This window comes from Molossus molossus, unplaced genomic scaffold, assembly GCF_014108415.1.
Source record: "Molossus molossus isolate mMolMol1 unplaced genomic scaffold, mMolMol1.p scaffold_m16_p_18, whole genome shotgun sequence".
In the NCBI taxonomy this organism is placed as follows: domain Eukaryota; kingdom Metazoa; phylum Chordata; class Mammalia; order Chiroptera; family Molossidae; genus Molossus; species Molossus molossus.
This window is the reverse complement of record NW_023425353.1, coordinates 57,069,637-57,088,566: the sequence shown is the minus strand read 5'-3', so window position 1 is coordinate 57,088,566 and position 18,930 is coordinate 57,069,637. Positions and strand designations below refer to the sequence as shown.

At 54.2% G+C, this 18,930-nt stretch overlaps 1 protein-coding gene across 1 annotated transcript; it reads right to left on the bottom strand.

Moving 5' to 3' along the window:
• Positions 1-9,778: 9,778 nt before the first annotated feature.
• SLC22A13 (solute carrier family 22 member 13) lies at positions 9,779-18,407 on the bottom strand. The gene is made up of 10 exons (XM_036266298.1): positions 17,866-18,407; positions 12,743-12,846; positions 12,392-12,546; positions 12,024-12,192; positions 11,774-11,894; positions 11,594-11,688; positions 11,179-11,393; positions 10,899-11,007; positions 10,159-10,374; positions 9,779-9,860 (listed from the first exon to the last, which is right to left on the bottom strand). Exons 1-10 carry the CDS (start codon positions 18,241-18,243, stop codon positions 9,779-9,781), a joined length of 1,644 nt encoding a protein of 547 aa, XP_036122191.1. The 5' UTR covers positions 18,244-18,407.
• Positions 18,408-18,930: the final 523 nt, after the last annotated feature.

Here is an 18,930-nt window from a genome sequence, read left to right as displayed (position 1 = left end):
AACTTGGTTTACACACACACCAAGGCACTACCAGTCTTGCAAAAGGAGAGTTCTCCAGGGAACGTTATTTAAAAAAACAAACAAACCGTGCCTGGCTGGTGTGGCTCAGTGGTTGGGTGTCAACCCATGCACCAACAGGTTACTGGTTCCATTCCTGGTCAGGGCACATGCCCAGGTTGTGAGCCTGATCCCCAGTGGGGGGCATGCAGGAGGCCGGCAATCGATATTCTCTCTCATCGGTGTTTTTATCTCTCTTTTTCTCTCCCTTCCTCTCCCTCTAAAATCAATCAATAAATAAAGGATGGAGAGTGCCCAAGACCTAAGGCCAAGGTGGGTGGCTGGAAGCTTTGGCCATGGAGGTGGGGAGCCAGGGCTGGTGCGGTGAGACCCCAAAATAGTAGGATGACACAAGGCAGCACAGAGTCAAAGCGGAGGCAGGCGGGGGAGGGGGAGGGCAGCGATGGTGTCTGTAAGTTTGACACCTTGGAGCAGCCGCAGATGGGGGACTTTAAACTCAGTTTTGAGCCGAAACCCTCAGCAAGACTGAAGAGGTCCTGGGTTGGGCATCCCTTGGCTACCACCAGAAGCAAGCCTGCTCTGAAGGAATATTTCTGCACATTCAGGCTGCAAGGCTCTTACAGATTAAGATCAAGCAAAGAACTCAAAACAAAGATTATCAACCAAAGAGAAGGCAAGCCATTCTGAGTCAATAGAAATAAGAAACAATACATTTGGACTGAACTCCTGATTTTATATCGATATAGATAACGTGTTGTTGATATATTTTCTCTCTCTGTCCACAGAGACAGACTAAAAGCAATCCCACTTTAAAAGCAATGATCACACCCTGGCCAGTTTGGCTCAGCAGTTAGAGCATCAGCCTGCGTCCAGAGAGACCTGAGTTCGGTTCCTGCTAAGGGCACATACCTCAGTTGCAGTTTGTCCCCGGCCCTGGTTGGTCGTGTGGGTGGCAGCCACTCGAAGTGTCCCTTCCACGTCGATGTTTCTCTCTCTCTCTCTCTCTCCCTCTCTCTCCCTCCCACTCTATCTGAACAAAAAATGGAAAAATGTTTTTGGGTGAGGATAAAAAAAAAAAGGCAATGATCATACCTAGTACTCAGATCTTGGTTTCTAAGTAAAAGAAGTAGGGTCTTTGGAGGAGTGGTGGATTCGAGGGTTGGAGCCAGGAACATACAAGATGAGAATGGAACATCTTATGGTGCCAGAAAGTAAGGAAGTGTCCCCAAAATGACAGGGGCGTGTCAAAAGGACACAGAAGTCAAACAGAAGGAGTTCCCAGTGACCAAATCTGGGACAGTTATGGCAACAAAATAAATCATGATAGTAATAGATAACCCATAGAACAAATATAGCTGAGTCGTGCTGATATAAATAAGTTACTGACTATACAAACAGGATAAAGGGACCGCTCTTCCTTACTGTAAAATTATAACTCATAAAGAGAGAAGGAGCCCTGGCTGGTTTGGCTCAGCAGCTGGAGCACTGGCCTGTGGACCAAAGGGTCTTGGGTTCGACTCCTGATCAAGGGCATGTTCCTGGGTTGCGGGTTCAATCTCTGGCTCTGGTTGGGGTCATGCAGGAGGAAACCAATCGATGTGTCTCTCTCACGTTGATGTTTCTCTCTCTCTCTCTCTCTCTCTCTCTCTTTCTCTCCCCCCCCCCCGCCCTTCTACTCTATCTAAAAAAAATCAATGGAAAAATATCTTCGAGTGAGGACTATCTAACGAAAGAAAGAAAGAAAGAAAGAAAGAAAGAAAGAAAGAAAGAAAGAAAGAAAGAAAGGAAGGAAATAGGATGAAAATAGGAGAAATAGCTGGCCAGTGTGGCTCAGTGGTTGAGTGTCAACCCATGCACCAAGAGGTCACTGGTTAGATTCCCAGTCAGGGCACATGCCCAGGTTGTGGGCACGATCCCCAGTGGGGGGCAGGAGGCAGCCAATCAATGTTCTCTCTCCCTTCGTCTCTCTCTAAAAATCAATAAAGAAAAATTTTTTTTTAAGAAAATAGGAGAAACATATTTGTACAGTCTCAAAGTACTTTCCCACAAGATACTCATCAATTACAAAGGGGAAAATAGTAACTTTATAATAAAGGACCTTGGCAGACACCACGTCAATCAAATGAAAGTTAAAATCACCAGTAATGGGCCGTGTTGACCTCATGTCCCCTTGACGTCCTGCACTAAGACGTCATCACTTCTGGGGCATTCTTGCCCCAAATGCATAATGTTAACAGTCATGAGATGACACCAAACAAATTTAGGGACATTCTACAAAATAACTGGCTTATTTACACTTTTCAAATGTGTCCAAGCATGAAAGATGAAGCCTAAGGGATGTCTCCAGGTTGAAGGAGACGAAGAAGACACGCGTGGGATCCCACACTGGACCCCCGGTCTGGAAACGAACGTTAGCGGGACGATATGCCAAATTCAAATAAGATTCGTAAATTAGTTAATATTATTGCATCAGTGTTAATTTCCCCGTTTAGATCGCTGTACTATGGTTAAGTGAGACACTAACATTGGGGGAAGAGGAGGGAAGAATGAATGGGAATTCTGTGTCCAGCAGTCGCTCCTTTTCCATGGTTTCGCTTTCCCTGGTTTCAGTTACCTGCGGTCAACTAGGGTCCAAAAAAATATAAAATGGAAAATTCCAGAAATAAACAATTCTTCAGTTTTAAATTACATGCCATTCTGAATAGCATGATAAACGTCACGCTGAACAGCTCCGTCTTGCCTGGTGACTCACCCCTTTGTCTGGAGTACCCCGGTTGCATAGGCTACCTGCTCATTAGTCACTGAGTAGCCATTTGGTTATCAGATCGACTGGTGTTGAAGTGTGTGTGTTTAAGTGATCCTTATTTTACTTAGTAATGGCCCCAAAGCACAAGAATAGTGATGCTGGCAATTTGGATATACCAAAGTTTGTATACCATAAACTTTATGTATGTTTGTATAGGAAAAACATAGCCTATACAGAGAGCAGTACGATTCCTGGTGTCAGGCATCCACCGGGGGTCTTGGGATATGTCCCCTGCAGTTAAGGAGGGACTATTAGACTATTTTTGCAACGTTTTTGTCACTCTATGATTATTTCAAAATAAAAAGATTTTTAAAAACGGAAATTTTTAAAAGACACCATTTATAATATTCAGAAAATATGAACAAGGGACACATTTAACAAAATATGTGCAAGACGCCCCTTAGGACAGCTATCACTTTAAAAAACAAGACACAAGACGGACAGGAGGCAACCAGTGTTGGTGAGGATGTGGAGAAGCAGGGGCACCAGCCCCAAGCCCCACCCCCACAGAGCTGAGGGCAATGGACAAGGGTGGGGCCAGGAGCACCGCAGCCTCCAGAAGCTGGGAAAGGTGAGAAAATGAATTCTCCCTTAGGGGCACCAGAAAGGAACACAGCCCTGACACCCTGACTTCAGCCCAGTGAGACCCAGTTTGGACTTCTGACCTCCAGAACTGTGACGTAATAAATTGTGTTGTTTCGGAGCCACTAAATTTGTGGTAATTTGTTACAGCAGCAACAGGAAACTGATACAGTGTATCCGCGTGTAAGGTTGGAGGGGGAGGTGGGTGGAGACTTCCCAGGGAGGGAGGGAGGGAACCTCCGCTCTCCTCACAGGGATTTGCAGGGCTGTCAGTCCTGCAGCCAGTTGGACCCGCCTTGCCCTGCAGGGTTCCCTTCATGCACCCCCAACCCCCAGCATCATCTGAATACCCGCAGGGGTCTGACAATCTGCAAGGTCCTGCTCCCTCTATTGATCCCACAGGTCCCTGGCCAGGTGGACCCATGTGACTGGATCTCAATGTACAAAAGAGGCAACGGAGACCTGGAAAAGAAGCCCAGAGCCGAGCAGCGCTGGCTCTCCCGGAGGCAGGAAACGGCCCACGCCACCCCGAACTCACGCTTCCCGTGAGGGCAGTCTGCTCCTTCCACAGACTCCCCACCGGTGAATGGATCCTCGCAGGCTCCTGTCCACATCTGTGCGGAGAATACAGTCCCGATTGTCAGGTGCCATCACAACTGCCAACCTCCACACCCTCCCTGCTCCTCCCTAGAGACAGAAACACGAACCAAAGCGAGGGCCCACCTAACCACACGCCAGGCCCAGCCAGACCATGGGCAGCAGAACCTCTGGATTCCACTGGTGGCCAGGAAGCAGCATCACAATGGGGCAGGGGGTCCTGGGGTGGGACAGGAATGGTGAGGAGCAGCGTTCTACTCCAGGGGCGTCACTGGCCACAGACCCTAGGGACAGGTGAGGCGAGGCAGGCTGGGAAATTCTCCACAGGAGCCAGCCCACTCCATGCCTTGGTACAGACTGTTCCCGGCACCTCAAGCACTTGCCCTCCCCTTAAGGGTCCCATCTCCACTGAGGAAAATTTTCCCATCTGTCCAGACACAACTCGCATCCTCAGTCCCCAGGCCAAAGGGGGTGGAGGGGGAAGAGAGGAAAGGCGGAAGGGGAACAGAGGAGAAGCTGTTAGGAGGCAGAAGGAAGATGCAGAGTGGAGGTTAGGAAAAGCCACTGGTGAGTCCCTGGCTGGGTAGCTCAGTTGTTAGAGTGTCATCTTTTTTTTTTTTTTTTTTAAATCCTCACCCGAGGACATTTTTCAATATTTTGTTCAGATAGGGTGGGAGGGAGGGAGAGAGAGAAACATCGATGTGAAAGGGACACATCGAGTGGTTGCCACCCACACGACCCAACCAGGGCTGGGGACAAACTGAAACCGAGGTAGGTGCCCTTAGTGGGAACCGAACCCAGGTCTCTCCGGACCGCAGGCCGACACTCTAACCGCTGAGCCAAACTGGCCAGGGCTAGAGTGTCATCTTGATAAGCCAAGGTTGCGGGTTCAATCTCAGGTCAGGGCACATAGAGGAATCCACCAATGTGCATAAATAAGTGGAACAAAAAAATCTCTCAATCTCTCTCTCTCCCCCTTCCTCTCTCTTTAAAATGAATAAATAAAGTTTTCTTTAAAAAGCCACTGGTGAGCCCAGCCAGTGTGGCTCCATGGTTGAGCGTCAACCCATGCACCAACAGGTCACCGATTCAATTCCCAGTCAGGGCACATGCCCAGGTTATAGGCCCGATCCCCAGTGGGGGTCATGTAGGAGGCGGCCAATCGATGTTTCTATCTCTCTCTCTGTCTCCCTCCCTCTCTCTCAGATCAATAAAGGACAAAAAAAATTTTAAACCACCGGTGAGAGTTAGAAAACAAGCTGACTACAAAAGCTGGTGGGAACGGTGCTGTAGTTGAAGGAATGGCTGACGCTGATGACCAATAACTCACAGAACAGACTTGGTGGGCAGTGACCCTCCAGCAGTGCCCAGCAGTCTGCGGTGCAGGGAGAGAGAAGGCAGAAGTTTGGTCTCTTTGGCTGCTATGGTTTTACAACTAAAGGATGAAAGGGATACAGCACAGGATGTTGGCAACAGAGAAATGACCTAGCTCTCAACAGAAATTAAAATGATGGCTTACATCCTCAAATCTGAGGACAGGGAGCATATGAGATCTTAATGCCCCGGCATAAGCCATCAGTTTGGCTCAAATAAACTCATAAAAAAATCTCTCCAGGTTTGGACGTTTCTTACATCAACAAAGACTAATATTCTTTCTGTTGTTGTTAATCCTCACCTGAGGATATTTTTCCATTGATATTTAGATAGAGTGGAAAGGTGGGGGGCATCAATGTGAGAGAGATACATCAATTGGTTGCCTCCTGTATGACCCTGATCAGGCCCGGGGATCAAACCTACCACCCAGGTATGTGCTCTTGACCAGGAATTGAACCCACGACCCTTAGGTCTGTAGACCAATGCTCCGACCACTGAGCAAAACTGGCCAGGGTAAGGACTAATATTCTTACATATCATTTTTGCATCCAAAAACAATATGCCTCTTTATTAAAGTCATTTTCTATTTCTGAGGACAGAGGGCAGGGGCAGTGATAAGGTCAACAGAACACAGGGCCCAGTGAGGCTAAGGATGGTGCTATGGACTGAATGTTCATGTCCTCCCCCAGCCTCCCAAATTCCTATATTGGAGCCCTAACCCCCAACGGTATTTAAAGATGGGCGGTGGGGAGGAAACTTGGGTTATATGAGGTCATGAGGGTGGGCCTTTGTGATGACACTAGCGGCTTTCTAAGGACAGAGGTCTCCCCACTGCGGGCGGAGGCCGGATCGCGTGAGGGCACAGCAAGGCGGCTGTCTGCACGCTGGGAAGTGGGCCCCCAGCAGACCTGACCCTGCTGGCACTGATCTTGTACTTCCAGCCTCGCCTGTGAGGAAATACATTTCTGCTGAAAGCCACTGAGGTATGGCACTGTCACTGCAGCCTGGACAGGACGGATGCCGGGGCCATGGAATGAGACGTCTGAATGTGGTCCCTTTGCTTGTTCACTCATCTGTCAGACCTTTTGGAGACGCTGGAGGAAGAGGTGACTTTTCCCAAGCTGGTGGAGGAGGTGGAGTGGAAGGGACCACCATGAACCAGGTAGCTTTAGGTGAGGAAGCGCGAGAGCTGGAGGCCAGAGGTGGGAGCAAGGGAGAAGCAGGTTTCTACAGGAGGGGGGACAGGCGAGAAGGCGGCCACGAGGAGCAGCAGCCCTGCGCGCCGAGGCGCCCACCCCGCTCCCTGGCGTGGACAGGACGCCTGGCCAGAGGGAGAGGCAGGAGATGGCGTTCCCTTCTAAGGGGCCAGGACACAGGGCGGGCTTCTGCTCACCTGCAGCAGCTTCAGAGACTCGGGTGTGAGCCAGGGCTGCAGCTGCGAGAAGTCAGGGTCAGGGCAGTGGGGGCAGTGTCAAAGCAGAGGCGTGGCTGGGGAGGTGCGGGGGCGCCTCAGAGTTCTGACAATGACACGGTCAACCCAAGATGCACAGGAGAGTGGTCAATCTCAGGGGTCTCTCTGAGGAGGGTGGGCACCGAGCCTAGTGGCCAGGGGGCTTCTCCTGGGCGGCTGCAAAGGAAACCAAGAAGCTAACCTGTGTGCCCAGGGCACAGGCCACGGACCAGAGGGTCTTCACCTCCTCACTTGCTCTCAGATCCAGCCCCCTCCCAGTCCCACCGCCATCACCCCACTTCAGCATCGGAATGCTGTGAGCATTCACGGAGGTCATAAATGTTTGCAGCCGGTCTCGTGTTGTAATGATGCGCCGTCTGCTTTCTCTGCTTCTGCTTTTGGCCCCTCCCAACATACTTTTCAGATCGAGAGTAATTTTTAAAATACAAAACGTATTGAGACTCTCACGCTTAAAGAAAAACAGTGGTTTTTATTGCCCGCAGAACAAAGTTCAGAATTAAGGGTATGCCCTTCTAAGCCCCACCTGGGTCTGGTTCCTCAAACTCCCAGAAGTCCTTGCAGCTGCAGCCCCTGCCTGCCTTCCCTTCACCTGGCCGGCGGCCATCTAACCTCAGGGGCGCCTTCCCAGTTCCGCACGGGAGGTCAGCCACCTTGTTTGACAACAGTGCCCTGTCCTCCTAGCCCCTGGCATCCCTCCGAGGTTCTGGGAGCAGTTTTACAGCCACAGAGAACTGTCCATCTCTGGGGTCAGCATGCTCCCAAAGGGAGGGCAAGGGGCACAGGACCTCCATGACGGATGAGTGGGTAAGTGGGCAGAGCATGAGGCCAAGTCCAGAGGCGATGAGTCGGGGCCCCTGGAGGACTCAGCCCGGCCCCATCCTGCCCTGGGGAGGGAGGGAGGCCCTCCCCTCCTGTCTCCTTATACCCTGGGGACAGACCGCTGAAGCCCTCTGCCATTCGCACCCAGCCAGGGCAGCCAAGATTACAGAGTCCTTGACAATTGGAGTTAAATGACCTATAAAACCATCCAATTGAACATGGGAAGCCTGAGACCCAGAGTAGGAGGGCTTTGCACCCGAGCTGAGAGGTAAGCCTTGCACTAACCCCCATGAAGCTGACTGTAACAGGAGTAAATGGGTCACTGCCAGCATGTCCCCTGAATCTGGGCTGTCCTGTGTTCACCAGACCGAGGGAGAACAGCCAGAGCCCAGACAGGCTGCCCACAGCTCCTCAGGGAAGAGTCCAGATCAAGCCTGCATGTCTCCTCTGAGGTCTCAGCTGCTCACCTCCCATCAGAGGAAGCCACAGGGCACTTTGTAATACATCCAGAGAAAAACCTTTCTCCCCAAGGGCCCACGATCCCTAACAAAATGAAAGTCTCTGAAGACTTGCCCAGAGGCGACAGATGAGTCGTGCATTTATGCTTGTGCCCATAGAGAATCCATTTCAGCCTCTCCCCAGGAAAGATGACTGTGTCTCCAAGCGACGCAAGTGTCCACACTCGGCGCTGAAAACCGCCTTCAGCTTCGAAGCGGCTGTCTTCCCACTCCTCTCCGGGCTTTTTATTTCTCCCCTTGGCAACTTCAGCCCGGGTGCCAGGCTGCGCCAAGAAAGACTTTTCAGTGTCCTCAAGGGAAGCCGTCAGCCTGGGACTCCATGCCCGGGTAAGCAGCAGGATGCAAAACAGAGCCTCTGTCCATCACTTCACAGCTGAGAACTGTGGGGAACCATGACCCACGTATTCCAGAGAGTTGCTGGACGCGTCCATGCTGGGTTTACACAGAGACAAAACCTGGCCCCGCACCCACCACCACCTCGAGGCCCCGCGGAGGAGAGCTAGGGAGGGAGGTTCGGACCGCCCTCTTTGGAACTGGGCTGCCAGAGACAAGGAGAGACCGGAACTCTCTCTCGGAGGGGGCCAGCCGGAGATGCCTTTGAGGGCTGGGCAAGGGAAGGGGTGGTGGGCACACGCCCTTTCCCCCCGCTGGTGGCACACGGATGAGAGCTGTGTTCTGGGAAAGGTGCCTGCAGGAGAGAGCACGCGGGGCCATGCTGGGAGCAGGAGCTGGGGAGGGTCCCGTGGGCAGTGGCGAGTCCATGGGTCCTATTAAGGAACAGTGTAGAAGTCCTGAGGGGACGGCTGGACAGCACGAAGACACCCGTGGGAGCACTGGCTTCCAGGTGTCTGCTGGGCGCGTGGACTGGTGACCAGCTAGCGCCTCCGGGACAACTACATGCCAGCAGCGAAGTCAGAGACCAAAGACCACTCCGTTCTCTCCCCTCACCCGGTCCGGGCCCTCCTGAGCCAGCAGCAGGACGATAAAAGGGAGGAGGGGCACAGAGAGGAACAGAACACACGTCCCCTTGGTCCCGAGCCACGGGTGAGAGCCGAGTCCGGGCGGTGGGATGGGGGGTCTTTGAAAAAAAATGCAAACTGACTTCCCCTGGACATAGTCTTCTCTCCGCAGGATCAGATGTCCTGGGGGTCCCCACCGTGGCCACAGGGCCCTGATCTAGCCACTGGAAGGATCCACCACCTTCTGACCCACAGACAGCTTCCCACCTTCCTGCCGGGACAGAGGACACAACTCCACGCTCCCTCCGCCTACTGCACGCGCTCAGAAAGGCCCCACCTGGGGGTTTTGTTCTGGGTCTGACTGTGTTTAGAGGGCAGGCGGACCCAGGCTGGGGGGATCAGGGGGGCCATACCTCCCACAAGACTATGAGAGAACAAGGTGAGACCAAGACCCAACCCAGAAGAGAGTGCTGGAGGCGGGGCTCAGGGATAAGGCCACGAAGCAGAGGCCCTGCCCCAGGTGCCCCGGGAGCGGCCTGGCAGCCGGTGCTGGCATGGAGTCGGGTCCTGGGTGCTGCCCCATCAGCAAAGCCTGCGGTGCTCTCAGGGCCCAGCCACGTCCAGGGCAACGGCATCAGAAGTACGTGCTACTCCCTGGGCTGGAGGCTCTTCCTGGGGCCTCCATTTCATTTTCAGGGGTCGCTACCTTCTTGGTCCTAGAGGGAGTAAAAAGCCATCACTGACTGCCCAAGAAGTGGTCCCAGAGCAGTGTCCCTGCCCTGCCCTCCCCTCCTCTGTCCTCCCTTCCCCGCCCCTGCCCTCCCCTCCCCTCCCCTACCCTGCCCTCACCAAGTATGGGGAATCTAACCCAAAGCCAGTCTGTGGATCCTAAAACGCCCCCATACTGGTCTCTGAGCAACAATGGACCAATGGTGAGGTCAAGGCTTGAACTTGAGATAGGGGACACTGATGTGAAGCCAGGGTCCTGGGCTGCAGAGAGAGCACGCAGCTCACCGTGGGCGGGGCTCCTGCTCCAGGTCCATGACGGTGTCCTTCATGGGCTGGCCACGAGTCTCAGGCAGAAAGGCACAGAGCAAGCCTGCCGCGATGGGGAGGCTGCCGTAGATGACCATGGGGAGGGCCTCGTGAAAGTCACCCAGCAGCATCACCAGGGGTGTGAGGATGCCCGCGACCCTCGAGGAGAGGGCCACCAGCCCCATGCCAGTCTGCCTGGGGGAAGGACGGCGCCACTAAGCAGAGCGGCCTCAACGCCAGGCCACAGTGCCACCTCAGTACACTTCCTTGTGAGGGCCAGACCCCTCCTTGTGGCCCCCCAGGCCTGCGGGGCCTCCAGGCTCACCCAGCCCACCCAGCCTTCCTCCTGCACAGTGAACTACTTAGAATCCAACCTAGTCCATGCTTCGGCCACCTCCCGGCCTCTGTCAGCCAGTTTCAGGTGGAAGGCTGCACTCCGGAACACCCCTTCCCCCACCTGATGGTCCCTCTCCCGCGCCATTCATTCTTAGATGCATTCTGTACTGCAGCCCTCACGTGGCTAGGGCATGGCTGACTTCTGTCTGTCCTCCACCAGCCTGGGGACACCGGGGTGTGGACCACATCTGTAGTTGCCCCGGCCCCGCCCAGCACCGCTGCCCAGAGCCAGCCTCGAAAGCTGTTTGTGGGAGGCGGTGAGGATGGAGGAGAGACGGCAGAGCCCGAGGTCTCAGGAGCAGGAGGCGCAGCACGGCCCTTACCTGATGATGGTGGGGAAGAGCTCAGCAGAGTAGACGTAGGAGATGGTAAATCCAGAAGCTGTGGAAAACTTTCCCACGATGGCCAGCACAGTGCCCACTACGGGCAGGTCTGGTGAGGGATGCTTGTCAGCCACACGGAGGGCAGACAGCCCATCACCTGGGCCCTGCTCCCTGCCCTGTCCCCCCAAATTCCCCATCTGCACCTGAACCCAGGGAAGCCCTCACTGTGGAACCAGGTGAGTGAGGATGGGTGGGGGCCGGGGAGAGCCAGTCCTGGTACCTGCCGGGACAAAGATGATGGTGATACACGCGAGGCCCCCTAGAACCAGAGTCCCCATCTGGCTCCACCTGCGACCAAACCGCTGCATCATGAAGATGCTGGAGTAGCGGGCGGGCACCTCCACAGCGCCGAAGATTAACTGCGTCAGGTAGATGTCCAGGCCAAAGTCCCCCACCTGGAGGCTCAGGCCAAAGTATCCCAGACTGTCCACAAACCTACAACGTACCCAAGGGTCCCTGTCACTCTGGGTGATGAGACACCATCACACTCAGAAAGGGCGCCTGACGTGGCCAGAAGTCACGCAGGAGAGAGGCACAGGCGGGGAGAGACCCAGTCCTTCCCGCACAGCCCACCCCCGCCAGAGAGCCACCATGCCACTTCGCACACACACACCAGGGGCACGCCCGGGCCTCACCAGACGCAGAAGAGGATCAGCGTCACCCTCCGGAGCTGGGGGTGTCTGAACAGATCCAGGGCATTCCCCGAGGGGCCCGTCTTCTCTGGGGTCAGCTGGGAGGAAGACTCTGAGTGAGGGGCCAGCAGGGTGCCTGAGCGGGTCAGAGTGGGGGCAGGCAGGGTCCCCTGCCAGAAGTACCTGGCTCAGCAGCTCTGGGGAGAGGTTCCGCCTGTTGGCCGAGGCTGCCTTCTGAATCACTTGTCTAGCCTCCTCGGTCCTTCCCCGGGCCAGCAGCCACCGGGCAGATTCTGGCAGAGCCCTGCAGGTCAGGAACGGCGTGACTGTGGGGCAGGGAGTGGCAGTCCCAGAGCCCCGGGCTCTCCTGGGTGCGTCTCTGAGTGACCCCGAGATGCGCGTGGCCTGGGGCCGCTCCGGGAAGCCTGCTCACCAGACGTAGAAGAAGAGCAGCAGCACGGGCGCCGTGCCGCCGATCTGAAAGAGCCTCCAGTTCCGGACGCCGTAGGCAAGTCCTGCCAGGGCCATCTGCCCGAGGGAGAAGCTGCACTGGGCCAGCACCACGGCCTGAGTCCTCCACGAGGGCCCCACCCATTCGGCCACTGTGAACAGCCACGATGAGACCCCGCCAGACCCTGCCTGCTCACCCCGCCTCCCGCCTCCCGAGAAGCCATCCTGTGAGGGTTGGGGCCTCAGTCCCAGCTCAGGAAGCACAGGTGGCCCCCTGGAGGCAGTCTGGGGAATGATGCCTGTCCCCAAGGCCTCGCCCTGGGGCTGAGGGCTTCAGGGCCAGGCACTCACGCAGGGTGACATTGGTCAAGGCGTATCCAGCGACGGCAGTAGCCACAGCAAAGCGCATGAACATGTAGAGCTCAAAGCTGGGCACGAAGGCTGTGGCCAGGCCGATGACGGCGAAGAGCAGCAGCTGGATCAGGACACTGGCTTTGCGACCGATCCTAAGGGGCAAAGGGGAGTCCAGCAGGGAGTCTCTGAGGGGAGGGAAGAAAGGGAGACCCAGCCCTGCCCCAGGGGCTCTGTGAGGAGGACACACAGCCCCCCCCCCCCCGGGAGCCCCAGGTGAGGGAGAGACTCGGCCCTGTGCCGATGCCTGGCAGCATGCCAGGGAAGGGATGAGCTGGTCAAGGTTCTCACCAGTCACAGAGCGGCCCAAAGATGAGCGCCCCGACGAGGAGCCCCGCCATGTACACTGACTGCGAGGTCTCCTTCAGGTGCTTCTTGTCACAAACTAGGTTGAACTGAGGCAGATATAAGCAGATATGAGTTCAGGGGCAGCTGGGGGCAAGTCCTTTATCATCTAGGCCACCCACTACAGACTTCCCAGGGCAGATAGAAACCCTGACATGAAAGAGAAACATCGACCGGCCGCCTCCTGCACGCGCCCCCACTGGGGATCGAGCCCACGACCCGGGCATGTGCCCTGACTGGGAGTCGAACCAGGACCTCTCAGTCCATGGGACAACACTCAATCCACTGAGCCAGACTGGCCGGGCTGTCTTACTGTTTTCAAAAAGCTTTAAAATTGTTAGGACATAAATGCTTAAGTTGTTTGCAGGGTCAAAAATTACTTAATACATAATACTGTTACTTATTTCTTTTGGTCTGGAGATGCCATAGAAAATTACTGACGTGCTAAGGATGCAGAGTTTGGGGACCTCTGACAGAAGCACTAATTGCTGTTCTCCAACAAATGGGGCCTCTTCCTTGCAGCCAGGAAACCCCTGTGACCTGCCTGGACCTCCCAAGTTCTTACATCTGGAAGCAAAATCCTCCTGAAACTCTCATCATTCATAGGCCATGAGAATACTAAGGGGCTCTCACACCCCCTTGAGAAGGAGGTTAGGACGGAGGATTGAGTATGTATACCTGGTGGGGGTGGGCGGGGCAATGCACCTGAAGACACAGAGAGCACCTGACACATACACAGATTGGGAAACCCCCGGGAGAAACACGCATGTCTGTGCAACTCGGATCACATGTCTACCGTGTGTGCCCACACAGCCCAGGTGATCACCCCAACCCCACTGCTTTGCGGGCCCCTCAGGGAGTTCTGTACGCCCTGCACACAGCCTGGATCCATACACATGTCTGCAGGGGAACGTGACATGTGAGGGCCCCTCCAGGCTCACAGAGGCAGCTTCACAACAGTGACGACGGCCTTTGAGTATCACTGTGTTGGGTAGTGCGCCTCATGCTCTTCGTGCATTATCTCACGTAACTCCACCTCCATCCTTGACTTGCTACTATTCCCCTAAGAAAGGAGAGGGTAAGCAGCTAATCCTAGGCCCCACAGACGGATGTTAGCGGCGTTCAGATATCTCTACTGCCCCAGATGGACTGAGGCTGAATGAAAGCTAAGAAAACGTTTGCTGAGTGAACGAATGAATGAACTAATACCTACCGCGAGCCAACAAGCCAATCATCGTCAGTTAAAGAACATCCCTGGGAATGAAGCAGGGCAGGACAGAGGACTTAAACCTGCTCCACCCAACTCTACCCAGTCTGGTTTTTGTTGAGCAGCCACAGATGGCCTTTGCAGTTAGACACTATTTATATTTTCCCATGTACAGAATGGGGATAAAAGATACTACATAGTATCACCGGAGAGGATTGAAGGAACTAAAACACTAACACTCTTTGCAGGGTAGCCTCACATGGGAAGCTGTCAGTGAGTTGGGCTGACGCACCGCCCCGGTGCAAACGAAGCTCACAGCTGGTGACACGGATGTCTCAGACACGAGGGCTGCCAGGCCAGTAGACTGTTCCAAAGCTGGCATCTCTGCTCAGTGGCCACCATTCACTACCTCCCTGTACTCTGTATACCCCTTATCTCACTGAATCATCATTCCAACACCACGAAGGCGTGTCATTCCCACTGTGCAGGAGCAAACACTGTGGCTTGGAGGTGGCAGGAAGTACCAAAACTCATGGTGGTATCACATTGCACGTGCAACAGAGATGAAGGTACCAACTTGGGACGCCAGTCATCAACCTTGCCCCCCGAACGCCCACAGGGGGTGGTTCTCTCTGGGACCTCCACGGTGGCCCACAGAATCCTGCTCCATTTCTAGGAGTATACCCCATCACATTGCCACCCCTGTTCCAAAGCCTTCAGGGGCGCCCTCTGGTCCCTAGGACAAAGCCCACATCCTCTGCCCTGGACACCGCTCTGTGCGGCAGCATCCCTCAGACAGGCCCGGCACTGTCATGCCTCCAGACCCCGGACTGGCTATTCCCTCTGCTTCCCCTTCCCTCTCATCCCTGCCCCTCTTTGGTCCCAGGACAGACCACCCTGCTGTTGCTATTCAGACGTTCATTTCATCCTTTTACCAAGGACAGGCACCAGGAAATGGTAGACGGGTATGATGAGGAGGAGAAACGAACTCTGACCTTCGAGAGCACACGGCCTATAAGGAAACATGCTCTTCTCAAATTAGGACTGTTTGTATTTCAGGTGTGTTTTTTTTGTTTTTGTTTTTGTTTTTTAACATATATATATTTTATTGATTTTTGAGAGAGAGAGAGGAAGGGAGAGGGAAAGAGAGAGAAACATCGATTAACTGCCTCCTGCACACCTCCTACTGGGAATTGAGCCCACAACCTGGGCATGTGCCATGCCCAGGAATCGAACCAGCGATCTCAGTCCATGGGTCAATGCTCAACCACTGAGCCTCACTGGCTGGGCTGTATTTCAGTTGGAATATGAAGCTGCTGGTTATCAGAGGGAAACTCGGGGTGTCAGCTCAGAAGGTCCTCCGAGACAGCGTGGCGGAGCCCCTCCTTGTGGACAGAGACAGGTAGAGAGCTCACACCCAACCAGCTCTATTCTGGAGCCAAGCTCGGGGCTTCACATGGTGCAGGGCACAGAGCACCAAATCTGCACATTCCTTGGGGTCCACGGGCTCTGGGGGGGTGGGGGTGGGAAGGAGTACGTCCGAGAGGGACAAGGTCCAGGGCCCAGACCCACGGCTGGCCGTGCAGGAGGATGACTGAGGATAAGAGAGTCTCTAAATCCTTGAGAATATCCCCTTTCGATTCCCATACCCCTGCTCACCCCTGCTCCAGACACACCAGGTTCCTGCTGCTTCCTCCGGCCAGTCTTTCTGTTGCTGTTCTGTTGGCAAAGGCTTCCCCTCTTCTCTGCCCTCATTCTTCTGGTACCCTGGGGCCCAGCTCACCTACCAACTCCTTCAGGAAGTCGTCTGCCAATCCCTCTTCAGGAGGAAGCAAAGTCAGCCTCAGAGCCAGCCTGCCCTGTCTCCCTACACGAGGAGCCCAGGTCTTCCCGGCCGTCGGGTAATCGCAGAAGGGGAGTCGGTGCCTCCCTCCGCTGACTGTTTCCTCCACAGTTAACACTCAGAGATCTTTGGTTGAATGAAATTCCCAGAACAGCCCTTCACGGGCTGTGAACCGCGGCCAGCGGTGGCTTCCAACCACCTGGATGTTTGCTGGGCTTTAAGGATGGCGCAATTTGGCCAGGTTGGCAGAGTCCATAAGCATGCCTAGAAGCAGGCATATCCCACAGCATCTGAGACCAGAGGGCCGACTGGGCCAGCTGGATGAGATCCAGAGGGAGGGGAGGGCACAGCGACCTTCTCCCGTGGGTGGCATGAGGGAGACGGCCAGGCCTAAGGCAGAGAAACCTAGCCTCGGGCGCCAGGGCTCTGGGGGTTGGTTTATGGTCACTTATTAAAAAGTGCAAGTTTGCCCTGGCCAGTTTTGCTCAGTGGTTAGAGCATCGGCCTGCGGTCCAGAGAGACCCAGGTTCGGTTCCCGCTAAGGGCATGTACCTCGGTTGCAGTTTGTCCCCGGCCCTGGTTGGTCATGAGGGTGACAGCCACTCGATGTGTCCCTTTCATGTCAATGTCTCTCTCTCTCTCTCTCCCCCTGACTCTATCTGAACAAAAAAATGGAGAAATGTCCTTGAGTGAGGATAAAGATAAATAAATAAATAAATAAATAAATAAAATAAAATAAAAAATGCAAGTTTGCTTTTGGGTCAAAATAAGTGTTTCTTCTCTGGACTCCAAACGGCCCTCTCCACGAAGGCTCGGGCTTGCCCTTCTCTCAAGAACGCCCAGCGTCCCCCTCCTGCAGGGAGCCGGGCAGCAGGAGCCCGCGTGAGACCCAGCTCCATGCTCCGTCCGCGATGTTACCACGCAAAGTCCTATCCCCGCCCGAGCTCGCCCGGCCATCTAGGATACTTTCCCAGGGCCTTTCTTTTCTTTCTTTCTTTCTTTTTTTATCCTCGCCCGAGGACATTTTTCCATTTTTTTGTTCAGACAGAGTGGGAGGAAGAGACAGAAAGAGAGAGACACACACATCGATGTAAAAAGGACACATTGAGTGGCTGTCACCCTCATGACCAACCAGGGCCGGGGACAAACTGCAACTGAGGTACATGCCCTGAGCGGGAACCGAACCCGGGTCTCTCTGGACAGCAGGCCGCCACTCTAACCGCTGAGACAAACTGGCCAGGGCCCCAGGGCCTTTCTTACTTTGAGGCAGCTGGAGTGGGAACCTTTCTGTTTCGCTGTCTGGGTCCCTGAGAATGAATTCAGCAAGAACAAATGATCAGTATTCAACAGGACAAGTCCTAGAGTCACAGGTGTCCTCCAGCATCCCAGAGGTCGGCAGGTGGAGATCCAGAGAAGCTCAAAGGTAGGAAGCCCAAGGCAAGCAAGCAGATGAGCAGACAGATGACAATGGCGTCAGAACAGCAAAACAGGAGGGGACAGGAAGAAAGTCAGGCAACTGGGCAACACAGGAAGAAGGACAGGCAAAGATGAATAAACAGATGGGCAGGGAGACCAGACAGAGAAAATGAATAGAGAGTCCAGCTAGTGTGGCTCAGTGGTTGAGCATTGACCCATGCACCAAGAGGTCGCAGATTTGATCCCCAGTTAGGGCACATGACCAGATTTGGGGCCAAATCCCCAGTGGTGGGCATGCAGGAGGTGGCCAATTGATGTTCTCTCTCATCAATATTTCTATCTATCTCTTTCTTTCCCTTCCTCTCTCTCTAAAATCAATAAAGAAAGAAAATGAAAAGAGGTAGACGAGCCTGGAGGCAGAGGACAGAGAAAAACAAGATAACTGGCAAAAAGACAAGCAGGCATATCAATGGTTAATCATTCAGGCACGGGACAGGGGGCAAGACAAAGACAGCAATGCTAGTGACAGGGCAAAGCACACGGCAGAGGTACCAGGTACCGACAGATCTCAACAAGGGGACAGCCAGCCAAAAGGCAGCCTACCTCACTCTTTAGGGATGGCGGCCTGTCTTCAGGGTAGTCCCAGCCTGCCTCACAAGGCTGTGTCTCATTGAAGCGGTGGCTGAGGATGTCCTCCAGGCTGGCATTGTGAGGGGGTGGCCGGAACATGAGGCAGGGCTGAGGGTTGCCTGCAGCATCCAGAGGCAGACTCAGGGACAGCTGCTCAGCAGCACTCAGGTTCAAAGTATGGTTCTTGACCCAGGCCACTGAACAATAGTGTGTTTCATCCAGGACCATGAAGACCTGGCAAAACATGTAGAAGGCAGACAGGAAGTTGGGGACACTCAGCAGTAGCAGCAGCTGCACCTGAAAGCAACCGAAGTCGCCTATTTCAGCCAAGACTTCAGAAAATTGAGCCATGGTAACTGGTCACCGCGTCCTCAGCCTGAGGCCAGCAGAGAGCTATGCACCTTGGCCCTGGGTTGCTTGCTCATCCTGGCTGTGATAGCAGCTGCATTAATGTTTAACCCAGCTCAGACCTAACTTCACACCTCAGCTCCTGTCAAAGATAGACTAGGATGAGAAAACAGTCCACTCTGACTTGCAGAATCAGAGAATGTTTTATTGACTATGTGATAGACACTGGCATCAGAAGACCCAAGAAAACCTCTCAGGTCCAGCACACAGGATGGAGCTTTACTCAAATGTTACACAGTATACAGGACAGCCCCACCCCGACCCTCGCCAACTGCCACATCCTAAACAACTCATATCCAGTTCAAACCCCTCTCATCACAATAGAACCCAAATTCTGAGAGTAGTTGTGATACCCAAAAGGACACAGATGTCCCTTCTAGCAACCAGCCCACACTAGGCTGTGGAGGATGTCAGGAGAGCTGCAAGGATCCAGCCTGCGTATTACTCACTCTGTCCACGGACCAGTCTAGCCTGACCCTGATGATCTCACCTTTCTCCTGTGGGCCCGGGGCTGGCGGTGAGCAACACCAGTCAATCCCGGGGCAGCGCGCGGGCCCGGAGACCACCAAGGGCACAAAAGCCTTTCTGTTTCAGCACCAAAGACAATTCATGAATGCTAATCAATTACCG

Coding starts and splice junctions, on each gene's coding strand:
- SLC22A13 (XM_036266298.1), bottom strand. CDS start 18,243: ATGGCTCAATTTTCTGAAGTCTTGGCTGAAATAGGCGACTTCGGTTGC. Junction 11,689..11,773: donor CCCCAGAGCTGCTGAGCCAG/GTACTTCTGGCA, acceptor TCTTCCTCCCAG/CTGACCCCAGAGAAGACGGG. Junction 11,394..11,593: donor CTGATCCTCTTCTGCGTCTG/GTGAGGCCCGGG, acceptor GGTACGTTGTAG/GTTTGTGGACAGTCTGGGAT.